We start from the raw sequence: 20,243 nt of genomic DNA on the forward strand, positions 1-20,243 counted from the left end.
TTGAATGTTTGGATTTTGAACCATATTTTGTCTGGATCTCAGTTTTTCAAATCAAGAAGAAAATGTATTGAAAATGTATTTTTCAAACATTAAGGAGCAAAAAGACATTGAACTTTTTATTGGGAACTATATACTAAATAGCCGTTTTCTAAAATATTTTTACTTTACCAAGGGGCTAGTTGGTTTTATTTTAAAAACTACTTACTAAGATATTCAAGCTGGAACGCCTGGGTGGCTCAGTCAGTTAAGCATCCAACTTCAGCTCAGGTCACGATTTCACAGTTCATGAGTTCAAGCCCCGTGTGAGGCTCTGTGTTGACAGCTCAAAGCCTGGAGCCTGCTTGGGATTCTGTGTCTCCCCCTCTCTCTCTGCCCCTCCCCTGCTTGCACTCTGTCTCTCTCCCTCTCAAAAATAAATAAACATTAAAAAAAAAATTTAAGATATTCAAGCTTAGGCTCATTTTTACTAATTCTTTGGATATTTTGAGCTCAGGAAATCTATGGTGGTGTGTCAGGTCATTTCTTTTCATTCTGTGATGTTTCCTAAATATCAGTAGAATTGAATGTGTTGTTTCCAGATGATGCCCTTAGGTCATTCATACTGGTGGCTGAAATGTAAAGGGGGAGGGGGAGTATATCTGTGGGTGTATTTGTTTTCATGTGACAGTCCAGTCGTTACAGTCTTACCTCTTGGTGATGAAATTCTCTTTGTTTTAGGTACATATGCAAATTGTTATTAACCACAATACTGAAAGAAACCTTGTTCTTTTTTTTTTTTTTAATCAGATTTCATATTTGGAATGATCTGATTTGGAGTGTGATGATGTCAAAACATTTTATATTTTGGTTTTTGTTTCATTTTTTTAATACATTTTTATTGAGCTTTTCAGTGGAACAATGATTGTATGTTAATGAAAGATTCCCCTGGTGTATTCTTACTTCCTTGGAATTTAATTTAAATTAAGGTTGATGTTAGCTTGTTTTCTTTCTCAATCTCAGAGCAGAAACTAAAAATACAAAAATAAATAGCACTTTAATACTATAGTAGAATAAGCTTTAAACTTAGGGAGCTTCCTTAGACATGGTCATTGCTTTGTTTTTTCAGAGTTCATTAGAAAGCACCTAAAAATCAATAGTGTAATCTCAGGGATATAATGTTAGAGAATTATCTTTACCAGTTTGGTTTTCTATAATTGTAAAACTGAACTCACTTCCCTAATCCTCCATATTCATTCATTGTTCCTTTGCAAGAATGCCATTAGTCAAAGTGTATGAAAGTGTCAACACATAAACTATTTGCCTTGTACATCTGCTGCTTCAGTGACTTAAAGTGAAATCTTGATCAAAGCTTTACTACTAGATCTCAAAAAATGTAGTACCCTAATTGTCCATGTGTAACTGTAACTTGTTTCTAGCACTCTGCACTTTAAAAAAAATCAACAAATACGGGAATGATAAAAAAAAATATATACCAAAAAATATGGGAATGATTTGATGATGAATAATGAATTAAAATTTAAGACATCAGCAGATCATTAAATGTATAGTTCTGTTGAAAATGTTTTTCTTGAGAATTAACTGACCAAATTTTGCTACAAGTAGCTTCTGCGTGGTGTATTTTGTCCTTCATATAAAAGAGTAAAGTTAACTTTAAGAAATTACACTGGATGCAGTTAACCATTTGGAAGAATGGCTTATTTAATATATTTGAGTGCATCATCATTGTTTTTATTTAAGAGCTCTAAATAATACACTCAGTTTTAATTGTGTTACAGCCATACTCCCTTATTTTTAAATCCGTACATTTTATTTAAGGGCAAGCCTTCAGTAGACCTATAAAATAGTGACTCCCCATATCTGAATTTTATTCAACTGTTAAAAGTTTTTTCTTTTGTTCGTGTAACATTAGAGCATTTTCTTCATATTGCTACTTAATATTCAAAGTTTTGTAGTTTTTTCTGAATGTACCAAGTTGTATTCATATTAAAGCTTTGCCTTTAAGAGGATTTCAAAAATAAGAGTATATGGCTGCAAGCAAGGCTTCGTGAGGGAAGAAAACAGTATTACAGCATTTGTCTTGCTTTGGCCAATGCCCACTAGGTATACTTTCCAGAATTGGCTAGTCTCCTGTTTGGTCATTTTGCAATTTTTGCCTTGTTAATACTTGAGTATAGTCCACGGCAGTGATTCTTCTCTCTGTCTGTTCATTACAATTACTTGGGTATCTTTAAAAGTCGTAACAGTAATTAAAGTACTGATACCAGGATCTTATCCCCAAGTATCCTAATTTAATTTGTCTGGGATGGGTTCAGAGATCAGTAATTTTCCTGTTTCTGCATGTGTCTAGTTGCTTTTTAATGTACACTTGATATTGTGATTTATATGTTTCTAGGTCTCTAGATTATAATACCATGTGTGAAGAGCATTGGATTTTGCTCTTGCATACTGTTGGTGAATACCTTGATCTTATGGAGTTTTGGTTTTTAGCTTTATTAAAGAGTGGTTATTCCGGTTTTTTCATTAGTACTAAGGTGAATTCTTTAGCATAGGCTTAGAAGTGGTAGAGAGAGTTTAAATGAAAAGCCAAAGGGGTTTGCCTAGCTCTACTTTCTAGCACAGTGAAGCTGTTGAAATTTTTGTCCATCTCTTATGGCCCATAGAGAATGTTGTCTATCATTATGTCTAGAATTCTTAGCCTAATATAGTTCAATAGTTCTTAAATGTGCATTTTTTGGGGAAAGGCCAAGTTTTGAAGAGAGTTTATTCACAGATTTTGGGAGTACCCCCCTTTTGTGGCTCCCTCCATTCTTTGATGTTACCTTCAATATCCAGCTGCTCTGGCATCACTAAAGTTAAATTTTTGATTTCTCAACCCAGCAACACTTGTTCTTATTTCTTATGAGCAAGAGACTGCCTTCTGGGAAAATTAGTGGAAGATGTCTGACATGGAGCGAGTTTACGGGTTTGTCGTGGTAGTGCGATGGCAGAAAAGTTAGCAAATTCAGAAAATTTACGTACTCAAAAGTGTCCCCTTTGTTCAGTGTTATCAATTAATATGTCATAATCTAGTTATCTGGTGAGAAACTGTATAGACATTTTTTTTGTCTTGCCTGTTAATTTGAACCATTTTGTATAGCCACATAGTTATACTTTAATTACAGAATAGTTATCACCACAAAATTAAGATTTTGGCTGTTTTCTGTATATGAAAACCTCATTATAAGCCCTAACTAAAAAAAAAATTTTAAACAAGAGGTTGGCCAAGTTGGTATGTGAGGGAAAAAATTATTATATTCCAATAAATTATTATTCTCTGATAAATTAATATCAGAGAAGTCTTGCTATAATCAAAAGGAGTATAACTCTTAAAAACGGAATAAACTGAGGGTTGATGGGGGGTGGGAGGGAGGGGAAAGTGGGTGGTGGGCATTGACAAGGGCACCTGTTGGGATGAGCACTGAGTGTTGTATGGAAACCAATTTGACAGTAAATTTCATATTAAAAAAAAATCAAAGGAGTATATTGTTCCAAAATATTAGGAAAATATATGAATCTACAATTGAGATACATACAAATAATAATCTTGGTAATACTTAAAATATCTTAAATTGGGAAAAAATCAGCAGACCCCAAAGCTGAAATTTATTTTAAGAATAGTAAAAATCACTTGTTTTTTCTTTTGTTTTTGATTTTACCCATTCTGACAGGTATAAGATGATATGTCATTGTGGTTTTGATATGCATTTCCCTGATGATTAGTGCTGTTGGGTAGCTTTATATGTCTGTCTGCCATCTGTGTATCTTCTTTGAAGAAATGTCTTTTCAGGTCCTCTGCCATTAAATAGATTATTTGGGGGTTTTTGTGTTGAGCTATAGAACTTGTTTATTTTAACAATATTGATTCTTATCCATAGACATGATAGGTTTTTTCATTTTTGTGTGTCCTCTTCAACTTCTTTCCTCAGTGCTTCATAGTTTTCATAGTACAGATATTTCACATCCTTAAATAAGTTTATTCTGAATATTTTATTTTCTGTTGCAATTATAAATGGGATTCTTGATTTCTCTTTCTGCTTCTTCATATCAGCGTGTAGAAGTGCAACAGATTTCTGTACATATTGTATCCTGCAACTTTTGAATTCATTGATTCAGTTGTAGTTTTTTGGTGGAGTCTTTAGGGTTTTCTGTAGATAGTTTCATTTCATCTACAAATAGTGATGGTTTTACTTTTTACCAACTTAGATGTCTTTATAACTTTTTTTTGTCTGACCTCTGCAACTAGGACTTTCTATACTATGTTGAATAAAAGTGCAAGTGGATATATTCTCATCTTGTTCCTGATCTTAGAGGAAAAGCTTTCTGGTTTTCACCATTGAGTATGATGTTAACTTTGGGTTATTCATACATAGCCTAAGGTATGTTCCCTCTAAATCTGCTTGTTGAGAGTTGTTATCATGAATGGATGTTGTACCTTGTCAAATGCTTTTTTTTTTTTTTGGTACATTGAAATGATCATACAGTTTTTATCCTTTGTTTTGTGAATGTGGTGGATCACATTGATTGATTTGTGAATATCGAACCACCTTTGCATTCCTGGAATAAATCCCTCAATCATGGTGAATAGTTTTCTTTTAACATATCATTGGATTCAGTTTGCTAATATTTTGAGGGTTTTTGTATCCATGGTCATCAGAGATACTGACCTGTAGTTTCCTTTTTTCGTAGTGTCTTTATCTGGTTTTGGTATCAGGGTAATGCCTCATTGAATAAATTTGGAAGATTTCCTTCCTCTATTTTTTGGAATAGTTTGAGAGGAATAGATATTAATTCTTCTTTAAGTGTTTGATAGAATTCATCTCTGAAGCCACCCATTCCTGGACTAGTTTATTGGGAGTTTTTTGAATACTGACTAAATTTCATTACTGGTAATTGGTCTGTTCAAATTTTCTATTTCTTCCCGATTCAATTTTGGACGTGTGTTTCTAGGAATTTATCCATGTCTTCTATATTGTCCAATTTGTTGGCACATAATTGTTCATAATAATCTCTTATAATCCTTTGTATGTCTGTGGTGTTGGTTGTTATTTCTCCTCCTTTATTTCTGATTTTGAGTCTTCTCTCTTGATGAGTCCTGCTAAAGGTTTATCAATTTTGTTTATCTTTTCACAGAACCAGCTTCTGGTTTCAATGATCTGTTGTAGTGGGGTTTTAGTCTCTATTTTATTTCTTTCTGCTCTAATCTGTATTATTTCCTCCCTCTTACTGGCTTGGGCTTTGTTTTTTTGTTTGTTTGTTTGTGTTTTTTTTTTTTGTTTTTTTTTAAGCTCCTTTAGGCTTTAAAGGTTAAGTTGTTTGAGATTTTTCTTGTTTCTTGAGGTAGACCTGTATTGTCGTAGTCTTCTCTATTGTAACAGTTTTTGCTGTATCCTAAAGATTTTGGATCATTGTGTTTTCATTTTCATTTGTCTCCATGTATTTTTTAATTTCTTCTTTGATTTCTGAGTAGACCCATTCATTGTTTAGTAGTATGTTATTTATCCTCCATGTATTTGTGTTCTTTTCAGGTTTTTTCTTGGTGATTTTCATACCATTATGGTCAGAAAAGATGCCTGATAGGATTTCAGTCTTTTTGAATTTATTATGACGTGTTTATGGCCTAATGTGATCTATTCTGGAGAATGTCCCATGTGCACTTGAAAAGAATGTGTATTCCACTATTTTTGTATGGAATGTTTTGAATATATTTGTTAGGCCCATGTGGTCTAATGTGACAATTATAGCCACTGTTTCCTTGATTTTCTGTTTGGATGATCTTTCCATTGATGTAAGTAGGATCTTAAAGTCCCTTACTACTACAGTATTACTGTGTACTTCTTTTGTCTGTTAATAATTGCTTTATGTACTTAGCTGCTCCCATGTTGTGTGCAGAGATATTCACCACTTTTATATCCTCTTGTTAGAAGTAACCAGTGTTGGCAAAGATGCAGAGAAAAAGGAACCCTCATGCACTGTTGTGGGAGTGCAAATTGGTGTAGCCATTGTGGAAAACAGTATGAAGGTTCCCCCAAAATTAAAAGTAGAATTACCATATGATCCAGTAATTCCATAACTATTTACCCTAAGAAGATGAAAACACTAATTCAAAGAGATGTGCTTCTGTGTTTATTGCAGCATTATGTACAGTAGCTCAGTTATGAAAGCAACCCAAGTGTCCATCGACAGATGAAGGGACACACACACACACACACACACACACACACAGTGGAATATTACCCAGCCATGAAAAAAAAAGTCCAAATGCTAGGGGCGCCCAGGTGACTCATTAGGTTAAGCGTCCGACTTCGGCTCAGGTCATGATCGCACGGTTTGTGAGTTGAAATCCCGCATCAGTCTCTGTGCTGACAGCTCGGAGCCTACTTCAGATTCTGTGTCTCCCTCTCTCTGTTCTTCCCTGCTCCTCACACTTTTTCTCTCTGTTTCTGTTAAATAAATAAAAAAAAAAAAAGTCCAAATGCTAAGAGGGAAAGTCAAGGAGTTAAAATTTTTAACCTTTTTAAATCCTTTCATACTTTATGCCCTAGAGAATTTCTGTTAGAAGTAGCATATTTCCAACTTTTCTTTTTGATATTTATTTTGAGAGAGCACATGAGGGAGGGCACATAGAGAGTAAGGGAGAGAGAGCCCAACATGGCTCTCTCAGTGCAGAGCCCAACACGAGGCTCTGAGATCATGACTGAGCCGAAATCAAGAGTTGGACACTCAACCGACTAAGCCACCCAGACGCCCCTTAATAGTATATATATTTTATTATGTGAACTTGTGTGATGCCAAAGATGCTTATTATTACTTTATAAGTCACTGAAAGTTGACCACAATTTGTAGTTAATTTAAATTATTCATCATGAAAAACCAGTATTGTCCTATGAACAAATTCGTAAGTAAAAAACCAACTAACATAACAAGTTAATACTTTTAGAATTTAATATTAATAATGTTAGGCAGCTCTGAGATAAATTTTCTGTTTACCCTAGACTGAAACTAAGCACAATGTAGTCTAGTCTATAAGTTGATATCAAAGGAACTTGAAATATTTTTAAAGTTCTGTAATGAAAAAAGAGGTATTTAATTCTGTTAAATGAACAATTCTCTCCATTCAGCACACATACATTGAGAAGCTTTGTATCTAGTTCTGGGGATAATTATGATAGATAAGACATTTCCTTTCCACAAATTATAGAATATTTATAGTACATCTTAAGAACAGATTTCCACTGAAAGTACCACGAACAGAATAGAAAATAAACAGAAGTTTTCCTGGAGAAGGTCACATCTGAGCTGCTATTCACTAAAGAATATGTTTCTAACATTTTTAACCAGTTGATGTTTCGTTGTGCAGAGATAGGCTTTCCATGAATGCATTACAAGTGTGCTAGGATATGGAGTCCTTCAATCCTTGTGACAACCAAATGGAGACTGTGGTGCTCAGGGCCCAGAAAGCTATTCATCTGTTATAAGCAGCCGCCTCTTACCCCAGGACTCCATAAAGTTGTTAACGTGCCATGATATGAAGAATATTGGGAAACAGCAGTGTAGAGAAATGTTACTATGGAAGCTAATCGAATCTCCACTTAGAGTTTCCGAGGGATCACAAACTTGCAAATAAAATATAAATCAAATAACCAAATTTTACTATGGGCCTTATAACTTTTTAAATTTTCTTAATTCTGGTAATACATACATAACATAAAATTCACCATTTTAACTATTTTTAGTCCTCTATCTCCAGAACTGTTCCATCTTCCTAAACTGAAATTCCATTCCATTCTCAGTAAACAGTAGCTCCCCATTCTTCCCTCCCCCAGCTCCTGGCAACCACCATTCTACTTTTGTCTCTCAATTTGACTCCTCTAAGTACCTCATAAAAGTGGAAATGTACAGTATTTATCGTTTTGTAACTACTTTGTTTCATTTAGCTTACTGTCTTCAAGATTCATCCATGTTACAGCATGTGTCATAATTTTCTGTTTTTAAGACTGAATATTTTGTTATATGCATATGCTGCATTTTGTGTATCCATTCATCTGTCATTTGAGTTGGCCTCTAACTTTTTGTTACCAAATCATATAATTCTATTTTTAATTTTTTAAGGAGCCACCATTTTATCTTTCATGGTGGCTGCACCACTTTACAGTTACCAACATAAGGTCCCAGGGGTTCTAATTTCTCCACATCCTCACCACCACTTATTTTTTGTGTTGTTGTTGTTGTTTTTGTTGTTAATAATAGCCATCGTGATGAGTGTGAAGTGGTATCTCATTGTTTTGATTTGTATTTCCCTAATGATTAGTGATGTTGAACATCTTTTCATGACCTTGTGGGTAATATGGCCTGTTACTCTTAAAGATATTCTGAGGGGTTGTCTAATGTATTAACTAAATCTTACTCAAAAGTGACTTACTGTATAAAGTTATGTCAGATTATTAATGCTGCAAAGACTCTTCGGAGATTATCAGTTTTTTGGTTTTGTTTCTAATTTTAGTTAACATATGGTGCAATATTGGCTTCAGCAGTAGAATTCGGTGATCATCACTTATGTACAACACCCAGAGCTCATCACAAGTGCCTTCCTTAATACCCATCACCCATCTCCTACCCACTTCCCTCCATCAACCGTCAGTTTGTTCTCTATTGTTAAGAGTGTTTTGTGGTTTGTTTCCTTCTCTCCCTCCCCTCCCCCACCTTCTCAGATGTTCATCTGTTTTGTTTCTTTAATTCTACACATGAGTGAAATCACATGGTATTTGTCTTTCTCTGATTGACTTATTTCACTTAACATAATACAATTTACCTCCATTCACATCATTGCAAATAAGCTTTTATTCTTTTTGTGTATACACACACCACATCTTTATCCATTCATCAGTCAGTGGACATTTGGCTGTCTCCATAGTTGGGCTATTGTTGATAATGCTGCTGTAAACATCAGGGTAAATGTACCCCTTTGAATCTGTAATTTTTATCCTTTGGATGATCGTTAAAGTTCTTAATCTGAAATCCATCAGTATTTTCAGAGAGTCCATGAATAGTCCGAATTAAAACAATTTCATCAGATTCTCAAACGTATCTATGACCCTCAAAACTTTAAGAATTATTGATTTAGCTCAGAATCTCTAAAATGTTTAAAAATTCATTATCACTTGGGTAGGTAGAATTAAAATGAATTTCTGATTTCTACTTTGTGCTTTTTTATATTTTCCAAAGTATTAAATATAATCATACATAGTACATGGGATTTTTATGTTACTTTATAACTTAAAAAGTAAAAGTCATCTTTAGCTCTTGGACCTGTAATAGAAAAAACAAATGTAAAAGCTAACAAATAAAAACAAATGCAAAAGCCAACAAAATATAGTATGTTCTTATAATTGCCTGCCTTCTCTTAGAGTCCTAGCATTCCCATGTCACTAAAAAAAAAAAAAAAAAAAAAAATGGGCAGGCTCTAGAGCTTAAAAAAAGTGATGTTTACCATTGATTCCATTTCAGCTGAATTCATTGCAATAAAATATTTGCATTGGAGTTTTTCATAATGGGCTTTTACTATAAAGAGATTGTGCAGGTTCTATATAGCTGGAAAAGCAATATTTACCATTTAATTCATTTCAAGTGAATTTCATAAGGGAAAAAATTTGCATTTTAGTTCTTTCTAATGAGATTTTACTGGTTTTTTTCATAATATCTTTACATAGTACATACTATAATTATTTTTTCAAGATATTGAGGTTTTTGGGGCACCTGGGTGGCTCAGTCAGTTGAGCGTCTGACTTTGGCTCAGGTCATGAACTCACGGTCTGTGAGTTCGAGCCCTGTGCCGGGCTTTGTGCTAACAGCTCAGAGCCTGGAGCCTGCTTCAGATTCTGTGTCTCCCTCTCTCTCTGCCCTTCCCCCACTCATGCTCTGTCTCTCTCTCTGTCAAAAATAAATAAACATTAAAAAAAAATACTGAGGTTTGTTTTTTTTTTTTATTTCATTTTAAAACACTGATTACTTAATTTTAACAGCAACCAGAAAAAATTCTCATTAAGTATCTATGTTGGATAGATGAATAGAATACATACCTGTGTTCAGTATAGCATTTTAAAAATCCATAGGAAATCTTAAGGATTTTGTGAAGAACTTCCAAGGACATCTTACCTATTCAAATCCATCATCAATTCTCCATATCTCCTTCAATCTTTTTCCTACTAAATCTAAATTCCTCTATCATTTAATGTCCCCAGGCCTCTATTTTCTCTTCTGTTGTACTGGAAATACATAGTTCTCTCCAACTCTGACATTTATTTTATTCCATATTATCTGTTTAACTTCAGTGTTTATGCTGTGAAATAACTACATTTTTAAAACTATACCAGTTTTTTCAATTCTTGTCTTTCTTTTTGCAGCTTTATGCGGGTGCTATCCTTGAAGTTTGTGGATGAAAATTGGGGAGGTTCCCTCAAGTCCAAGGTATGTAAAATTATCTCCAGCAAATTCTCACTTTAATAATTTTAAATCAGCATTTTACAAGAATAATTTTATTAAATATTCCCAAGAATAAGAATTTTTAGGATTGTACTTTCTCAACAGTATATGTATTTTTTCCACATTTGTCTTCATGGAGTTAGTTTTATAGTAATTGTTGAATACTAGTAGTTTACTTTAAGCAAGCATAATATATGATATAACACATAATGAAGTGATTATTTTCTTAAAAGGAGAGCCTTTCCTTTACCAAGTATAAATTTTGCAAGAGCTTTTGTTTTACCAGATATAAATATAATCCCCTTAAATAGCACACCATTCTAATATATCTTAAATGTGAATTCATTTGTATAAAACCCTCCTAAGGAACAATTGGAGTGAGAATAGACCTGTACAAAGTGACAAGTCGTCAAAAAGAGAATTAATTACCATAAAATTTGAGGTGCAAAGAAGTTGCATGTACATGTACATCTTCACAGGAAATTTTAAAGATAAATATGTAAAAGAATAATTGTGAAAATATGTTCTTTTGGTTGACATCACAGTAGTGGAGCTTTGCATGTCGAAAAAGACACGGGCTAAGACTTTTCTGTTCTGTCCTGGCTTGTCATTTGAAAATCAGTTTTATAAAACTAAAATTGTCTAAAGGTAAAGAAGTTCTTTTGTTTGTTTGTTTTTTAATTGAAATATGTAAGTGCTCTATTATATGGCTTATTTTTACATCTCCTGACTTTCTCATGACTTCTTGCCTTGTTCACTTAATGGCAAGATAATTTTGTGGATTTAGTATCTTAATGGCAAGATAATTTTGTGGCTTTAGTATCTTATAAAACTACCTGTATTCACAGATGCCCTTTATTGCTGACCTAGGATTATTTATGATAAAATATTGCTCATTTTGGCACAGAAATGTAATAGTAAGTAAGGCCCAAAGCAGATACACATTTAATTAAATACATTCTTTGTTAGAATAAACATATTCTAATGTAGCACAGAATATATCTACTTCTGCTTAGGGAAAAAATTTCTCACGCTGATTTTTTTTTTTTTTTTTTTTTGCTTTCAGCAAATAGATTTTATTATGTCTATGGTAATAATTTTTCTACAGTTGGAAGTTCAATCTTTAAAAGCTTGAGTGGAATTTATCAAACCTTGTAGTAGAAATTAATTATATATACATTTCTTATGTATGCTTAAATTATCATACTTGGGGTGCATGTAGTCATACTGTCTTTTCCTTTTGAAAAACAATTAGAGTTTAATCCTATGTATAAATATTTAATGTAAGTTTAAAATGAAAATGATTGTTTAATTCTGTAATATATAACCATATTCAGTATAATTATATATGATGCCATTGTTTTCTGAGTCCCTGAGAAGCTGGCATATTTTAAGTATAACCATTATTATATTCCCTAAAGATATTCTGGAATAGGGCATGAAGGACCATTGTCACTTGTTGCAGTAACTACAAATACCAAACTAACTTTCATGTCATCATTGCTTTATAGTCTTTGTCATCAACAAACCTTTTATTGAACTTAAATCACTCAGTGCCTGTGGGGAAAAAAGTCCCAAATTATATTCCAAAGCCAATTCCAGGTCTGGCTCTTAAGATTCTTCTGACTTCCATGTTTTGGTTGTTTAAGTAGAAAGGGCAGTCTGAATACTTTCTTGTAATCCTTAATATTTTATTGAAGTATATAATTGACATAGTGTTTCATGTGTACAACATATTCATTCAACAATTTTATGTATTCCATAGTGCTAACCACAATAAGTATAGTCATCATTTGATACCATACAGTGTTATACAATATTACTGACTGTATTCTCTATGCTGTACTTTTATCTGACTTACTTATTTTATAACTTGAAGCTGGTAGCTCTTAACTCTATTCATCTATTTCACCCATCCCAACCCCCATCCACTTCTGTGGCATCTACTAGTTCTATGTATTTAAAGTCTGTTTTTTGGTTATTTTATTTTTTAGATTTCACATATATGTGAAATCATATGGTATTTTTCTTTCTCTAACTTAACTCACTTAGCTTAATTCCTCTAGATCCATCCATGTTGTTGCAAATGGCAAGATCTCATTCTTTTCTGTGGCTAATACTCCATTGTGAATTCCATACTTTGTTTTTTTTTTTTTTTCAACGTTTATTTATTTTTGGGACAGAGAGAGACAGAGCATGAACGGGGGAGGGGCAGAGAGAGAGGGAGACACAGAATCAGAAACAGGCTCCAGGCTCTGAGCCATCAGCCCAGAGCCCGACGCGGGGCTCGAACTCCCGGACCGCGAGATCGTGACCTGGCTGAAGTCGGACGCTTAACCGACTGCGCCACCCAGGCGCCCCTGTTTTTTTTAATTAAAATGTAATTGATACACAATTTTACGTTACTTCCAGGTGTACAACGTAGTGATTTGACAAGTCTATGCACTAATGGGCTATACTCACATGGGCAGAGCTACCATCTCTTGTTATACAGTGCTATTACAATACCATTGACTACCTTCCTTGTATACCTGTTCTATCTTTAGCCATGCATTCATCAGTGGAGACTTGGGTTGCTTCCCTATCTTGGCTATTATAAATAATTCTGCAGTAAACATAGAAATGCATATATCTTTTTTTAAATTAGTATTTTTGTTTTCTTTGGATGAATACCCAGTAGTGGAATTACTGGAATATATGGTATTTCTATTTTGAAATTTTTCAAGACCCTCCATGCTGTTTTCACAAGTGACTGCACCAATTTACATTCTCGCCAGCAGTGCATGAGAGTTCCTTTTTCCCCACATCCGCACCAACACTTGTTATTTCCTTTTGATTCTAACCATCCTGACAGGTATAAGGTTATCTCTCATTCTGATTTTGGTTTGTAGTTCCTTGATTAGTGATGTTCAGCATCATTTCATAGGTCTCTTTGTCATCTGTCTTTTTTGTAAAGAAATCTTTTTAATTTTTTTTTTCTTAACATTTATTCATCTTTGAGAGACAGAGACAGAGCATGACTTGGGGGAGGAGTAGAGAGAGAGGGAGACACAGAATCTGAAGCAGGCTCCAGGCTCTCTCTGAGCTGTCAGCACAGAGCCCGATGCGGGACTCGAACTCACTGACTGCAAGATCATGACCTGAGCCAAAGTCGGACACAACCGACTGAACCACCCAGGTGCCCCTGTAAAGAAATCTTTTTAGGCCCTCTATCCAGTTTTTAATTGGATTGTTTATTTGGTGTTGAGTTCTGTAGAAGTTCTTTATATATTTAAGATATTGTCAGATCATTTGCAAACACCTTTTCCCATTCAGTAGGTTACCTTCTCATTTTGCTGATGGTTTTCTTTGCTGTGCATAAGCTTCTTATTTTTGTATAGTTCCAGTAGTTTGTTCTTGCTCTTGTTCCCCTTGTCGAGAAGAAACCAAGAAAAATGTTGCTAAGGCCAGTGCTAAACAGATGCTGCCTATGTGTTCTTCTAGGACTTTGATGATTTCAGGTATCCCATTTAGGTCTTGAATCATTTTTAGTTATTTTTGTAAATAGTAGAAGAAAATGGCTGAGTTTTATTCTTCTACATGTAGCTGTCTAGTTTTCCCAGTACCATTTGTAGAAGAGACTGTCTTTTCCCCATTGTATATTTTGTCTCCTTTGTTTTAGATTAATTGACCATACCCATGGGTTGTTTTTTTTTCTTTCAGACTTTGTACTCTATTCTGTTGATCTATGTGTCTATATTTGTGCCAGCACCATACTCTTGATTAGTATGGCTTTGTAGGATAATTTGAAGCCTAAGGTTTTGATACAGCCAGCTTTGTTCTTCAGTCTCAAGATTGTTTTGGCTCTTCAGGGTATTTTGTAGTTCCATACAAATTTTAGGGTGATTTGTTCTAGTTTGGTGAAAATGCTGTTGGTATTTTAATAGGGGTTGTGTCACATCTGTAGGTTGTTTTGGTTAGTATGGCCATTTCACAACATCAATTCTTCCAGACCATTTGCATAGTATCTTTCCATTTTTTTATAGCATCATCAATTTCTTTTTTTTTTTTTAATGTTTTTATTTATTTTTGAGAGAGAGACAGCAAGTGGGAGAGGGGCAGAGAGAGAAACACACACACACACACACACACACACACACAGAATCTGAGGCAGGCTCCAGGCTCTGAGCTGTCAGCACAGAGCCCGATGCAGGGCTCGAACTCATGAGCAGTGAGATCATGACCTGAGCCGAAGTTGGATGCTCAACCGACTGAGCCACCCAGGTGCCCTTATCATCTTCAGTTTCTATTGTAAATGTTTTATACTTTTCAGAGTGCAGATCTTTCATGTCCTGGGTTAAGTTTATTCCTAAGTATTTTATTGTTTTTGGCACAATTGTAAATGGAATTATTTTATTTCCCTTCCTGCTACTTCATTGTTAATATATAGAAATATAACCAATTTCTGCATTATTAATTTTATATCCTGAAACTTTACTGGAATCATTGATCAGTTCTAATAGTTTTTTGGTGGTATTTTTAGGTTTTTATGTAGTATTTCATCTGCAAATAGTGACAGTTTTCTTTTTTTTTTTTTTTTAAGTTTATTTGTTTTGTGAGAGAGAGAACACATGAGCTGAGGAAGGAAAGAGAGAGAATCCCATACAGTCTCCATGCTGTCAGCATAGAGCCCGAATGTGGGGCTCATTCCCATGAACCATGAGATTATGACCTAAGCTGAAATCAAGAGTTGGTTGCTCAACCAACTGAACCACCCAGGTCCCCCTTACTTCTTTTGTAACAATTTTTATGCCTTTTATTTCTTTTTCTTGTCTGATTGCTACAGCTAGGACCTCCAGTACTAGGTGGAATAAAAGTGGCAAGACAGGAAGTAGGCATCCTTTTCTTGTTTTGGATCTTAGAGGAAAAACTTTCACCATTGTGTACGATGTTAGCTTTAGGTTTTTATATAATGGCCTTTATTATGTTGAGGTATGATCCCTCTAAACCCACTTTGTTGAGCATTTTTATCATGAACAATGTTGTACTTTGTCAAAGAATGACTTTTCTGTCTTTGTTGAGATGATCATTTGGCTTTTATCGTTTCTGTCATTAATGTGGTATACCAAAGTGACTGATTTGTGAATATTGAACCCTCCTTGCATCCCCTAGAATAAATTTCACTTGACTGTGGTGAACGATCCTTTTAATGTATTGTCAAATGATTGAATAATAATGTGTTGAAGACTTTTGCATCTATGTTAATCAGGGATATTAGCCTGTAATTTACTTTTTTGTAGTGTCTTTGTTTTGGTATCAGGGTAACACTGTCCTAGTGGAAAGTATTTGGAAGCTTTCCTTCTTCCTCTCTTTTTTGAGGATAGTTATTAAATTTTGAAATGTTTGGCAGAATTCACCTATGGAGCCATCTGGTCCTTGAGTCTTGTTTGTTGGAAGTTTTTTGATTACCATTTCAGTTCCCTTACAAGTTAATTGGTCTGTTCAGGTTTTCTGTTTTATTTCCTGATTGAATTTTAGAAGATTGTATGTTCCTAGGACATTATCCATTTCTTCTAGGTTGTCCAACTTGTTGGCATATTAATTTTTCATAGTATTTTCTTAAAATCTTTTGTTTTTCTGTGTGTTGGTTATTCTCCTCTCATTTCTGATTTTATTTTGAGTCCTCTCTCTTTTTTTCTTGATGAGTATGGCTAAAGGTTTGTAAATTTTGTTTCTTTCCAGAGATCCAACTCTTGGTTTCGTTGATCTTTTCTGTTGTGTTTTTAATCTCTATTTATTCCTGCTCTAATCTTGATTTTTTTTTTTCTTCTAACCTTTTGTTTTTCTTTTTGTACTTTAGATGTAAGGTTAGACTGTTTGAGGCTTTTATTGTCTTCTTTACACGTCAGCCTATATTGCTATAAAGTTTCCTCTTGGTGGGCTCCTGGGTGGCTCAGTCATTAAGCATCTGACTTGTCATGATCTCATAGTTCGTGAGCTCGAACCCCACTTTCTCTCTCTCTCCCTCTCTCCCCCCACTCCCCCGTTCTCTGTCTCTTTGCCCCTCCTGGGATTTTCTTTGTGTCCCTCACTCACTTGCACCCTCTCTCTCTCTCAGAAAAAAAATAATAAATAAAAATTTCCCTCTTAGAATTGCTTTTGCTGCAGCCCACAGATTTTGAACCATTATGTTTTCCTTTTCATTTGTCTTTATCTATTTTTTTTTATTTCCTCTTTGCTTTCTTCATTGATCCATTGGTTATTTAGAAGCATGTCATTTAGCCTCCATGTGTTTGTGTGTTTTTAGTTTTTTGGTATATGATTTATTTCTAGCTTCCTTGTGATTGGAAAAGATGTGTGATATGTTTTCAATCTTAAATAAATGGAGACTTGTTTTGTGGCCTAATCTGATATATCCTGGAGAATGTTTCATGTGCACTTGAATGTGTATTCTGTTTGTGAATGGAATGTTCTGTAGATATGTTAAACTCATCCAGTCTAATATGTCCTTCAAAGATGCTTTTTCCTTATTGATTTTCTGCCTGGATGATCTACCCATTTATATAATTGGGGTGTTAAAGTCTCCTACTCTTACTGTATTACTGTCAGTCTCTCCTTTTATTTGCTTTATTATTGTCAGTCTCTCCTAATATTTGCTTTATGTATTTAGGTGCTCCATTGCTGGGTGCATAGATATTTATAATTGTTAGGTCCTCTTATTGGATTGATTCTTTTATCATTATGTAATATCCATCTTTGTTTCTTGGTAGAGTCTTTGTTTGATAGTCTATTTTGTCTGATAAAAATGATGCTACCCAGGCTTTTTTTTTCCCCACTTGATTTGCATGGAATATCTTTTTCCATCCCTTCACATTCAGTCTGTATGTGTGTTTAGATGTGAAGTGAAGTCTTGTCAGTGGCATATTGATGGGTCTTGGTTTTTGTTTTGTTTCTATCCATTTTGCCACCCTAGGTCTTTAGATTGGAGCATTTAGTCCATTTACATTTAAAGTAGTTATAGGTAGCTATGTACTTGTCATTTTATTGTGTTTTTGGTTTTTATAGTTCTTCTCTGTTTCTTACCTTGCTCTCTGATGAATTATTATCTATAGTGTTTTGCTTGGCTTTCTTTCTCTTTATTTTTTGTGTATCTGTTTTAGGTTTGGGGTTTGTAGTTACAATGAGGTTCATATATAATATCGTAAGTTTATAGCAGTCTGTATTCATTTCTTTATTGTTTTTTGTTTTGTTTTTACTTTTTAATTAAGGCCTTTTCCACTTAAGTCCCTTTAACATTTCTCGTAAGTCTGATGTAGTACTGATAAACTCCTTTAATTTTGCTTGGGAAGTTCTTGGTCTTTGCTTCAATTCTGAATGATAATTTTACCATATCGAATATTCTTGGTGGTAGGTTGTGGGTGGGGTGGTTTTCTTGTTTTCCCTCTCCGGACTTTGATTATATCATGCCACTGCTTTCTGGCCTGTAGTGTTTCTGCTGAAAATTCAGCTGATAGCTTTATGGAGTTTCCCTTGTATGTAATTTTTCACTTTCTTGCTGCTTTAATGTTTTTCCCTTATCTTAAACCTTTGACATTTTTATTATTCTGTGTTCTGTTGTGGATCTCCTTAGGTTCATCTTGTTTTGAACTCTCTGTGCTTCCTGAACCTGAATGTCTGTTTCCTTCCCCATGTTAGGGAAGTTTTCAGCTATTATTTCTTAAGTTTTCTGCTCTTTTTCTCTCTCCTTCTAGGACCCTTGTAATGCAAATGTTTGCTGCAAACAGTTCCTGTTATCAAAGATATCCCTTAATATCATTTTTTTTGTTTTATTTATTTTTTTATTATTTTTCATTTAAAAAAAATTTTTTTTAATGTTTATTTATTTTTGAGAGAGAGACAGAGTGTAAGCAAGGGAGGGGCAGAGAGAGAGAGAGACACACACAGAATCCGAAGCAGGCTCCAGGCTCTGAGCTGTCAGCACAGAGCGCAAACCAGGTCTCAAACCCATGAACCGTGAGATCATGACCTGAGCCGAAGTCAGATGCTTTACCAACTGAGCCACCCAAGCGCCCCTTAAGTTTTATTTATTTAAGTAATCTCTACACCCAACATGAGGCCTGAACTCACGACCCCAAGATCAAGAGTCATACTCTTTTCAGACTGAGCCAGCCAGGCACCGCTCTATGCATTTTTAAAATTCTTTTTTGGGGCACCTGAGTGGCTCAGTCGGTTAAACATCCCACTTCAGCTCAGGTCATGATCTCATGGTCTGTCGGTTCGAGCCCTGCATCAGGCTCTGTGCTGACAGCTCAGACCCTTGAGTCTGCTTCAGATTCTGTGTCTTCTTCTCTCTCTGCCTCTCCCTCTCCCTCCCTCTCTCTCTCTCCCTCAAAAATAAACATTAAAAAATAATAATAATTTAAAAAAATAAAATTCTTTTCATTTTGCTATTCAGCTCAGTTGCTTTCTATAGCAGTTAAGGTCTTCCAGATCACTAAACCATTCTTCTGCATCTGCCAACCTACTGTTGATGCCTCCTAATGTATTTTTCATTTCAGTTATTGTATTCTTCAACTCTAATTGGTTCTTACATTTTCTCCTTTTTGAAGTTCTCAGTTCTTCCATTCTTCTCTGCAATCCGGTAAGCATCTTTATGATTAAACTCTGTCAGCCACAAGGCTTGTCTGTGTTTCATTTAGTTCTCTTCCTAATGTTCTGTCTTATTCTTTCATTGGGAGCATATTCTTCTGTCTCTCCACTTTGCTTTACTTTCTGTGCTTGTTTCTGTGGACTAGGCAGAACAGCTACTTCTTAACTTGCAAGAACAGTCTTGTGTATTGTCATCCCCTGTGTAGACTGTGAAGCTGATCAAATGCATGCTGAGGTGTCCTGGGGCCCTCCAGAGGGTGCCCTGGCAAAGCAGCTTGATTCAAGGTGGGGCATGTGCCTGGGGGTCCCATGGTATTCTGTGTACATGGCATTTTGGTAAGACATCTGTAGGTGAAGTGGGCATGGTCAAGGAGCTCTCTGTGTAGAGGGTGCCCTGGAAGGAGATCTGAAACCACAGTGGGTGTTGGTTGTTGCTATCCCAGGGCTCTCCAGGTAGAAAGTATCCTGGTAAGACAGCTGAAGCTGAAGCGGGTGTAAGCCAGGGTGTCCCAGAATGTTCAGTGAAGGGGTGTCCTGGCAGAGGACTGGATCTGGGCCAGCATGCGCTGAGGGTTCCAAGAGCTGAAGCAGATGAGAGCCAGGAGTCCCCAGTGCACTGTGTGCTCAGGGTGCCCTAGGAAGCCATTTGAAGCCAAAGAGGTTGTGGGCCCAGAGTGCTGCATCACCTTGGCACAACTGCTAGATCTATAGTGAGCACCAGCTAGGGGTGTCCCAGAGTGCACTGTGCTAGAGCTGCTTGGTGGGGTGGTTGGGGCTGATGTGGGCTCTGGGGCTCACTGAAGCAGCAGGCTGGTTAGGGTACCTGGACCCTCTTCCCATCCAAGCTATCCAAGTTGAAGGAGAACATAAACCATGGTACTGCCCAGCCCCTCCAGCCTGGAGAGAGTACCAGCAGCAATCCCACCATTTGGCAGTGTTCTAGTGCTGGATCTTGAAATTCTGGTAAACTTTTAAACCCATTTTTTGTCTATACCCCAGGGTTTCTGTGGCTGGTGTGGGATGGGAACCCTGGTCTTGTTTGCACTGTCACAGTGGAAAGGGAATGTAAACCATGGCGCTCACCCCCTCTTTTGACC

General features: G+C 35.5%; 1 protein-coding gene across 2 annotated transcripts in view; it reads left to right on the plus strand.

Moving 5' to 3' along the window:
* SELENOF (selenoprotein F) overlaps positions 1-20,243 on the plus strand; it is a 57,917-nt gene that overhangs the window by 20,811 nt on the left and 16,863 nt on the right. For both annotated transcript variants that reach the window (XM_047083779.1, XM_047083776.1), the window contains exon 3: positions 10,440-10,503. In XM_047083779.1, coding sequence (XP_046939735.1) covers positions 10,440-10,503 — 64 coding nt within the window. The remainder of the gene's footprint in view (positions 1-10,439; positions 10,504-20,243) is intronic.

The sequence above is a fragment of the Lynx rufus genome, unplaced genomic scaffold (assembly GCF_022079265.1).
Source record: "Lynx rufus isolate CCGP_SWC_20201006 ecotype Redwood Valley unplaced genomic scaffold, mLynRuf1.p SCAF_2, whole genome shotgun sequence".
Lineage (NCBI taxonomy): Eukaryota > Metazoa > Chordata > Mammalia > Carnivora > Felidae > Lynx > Lynx rufus.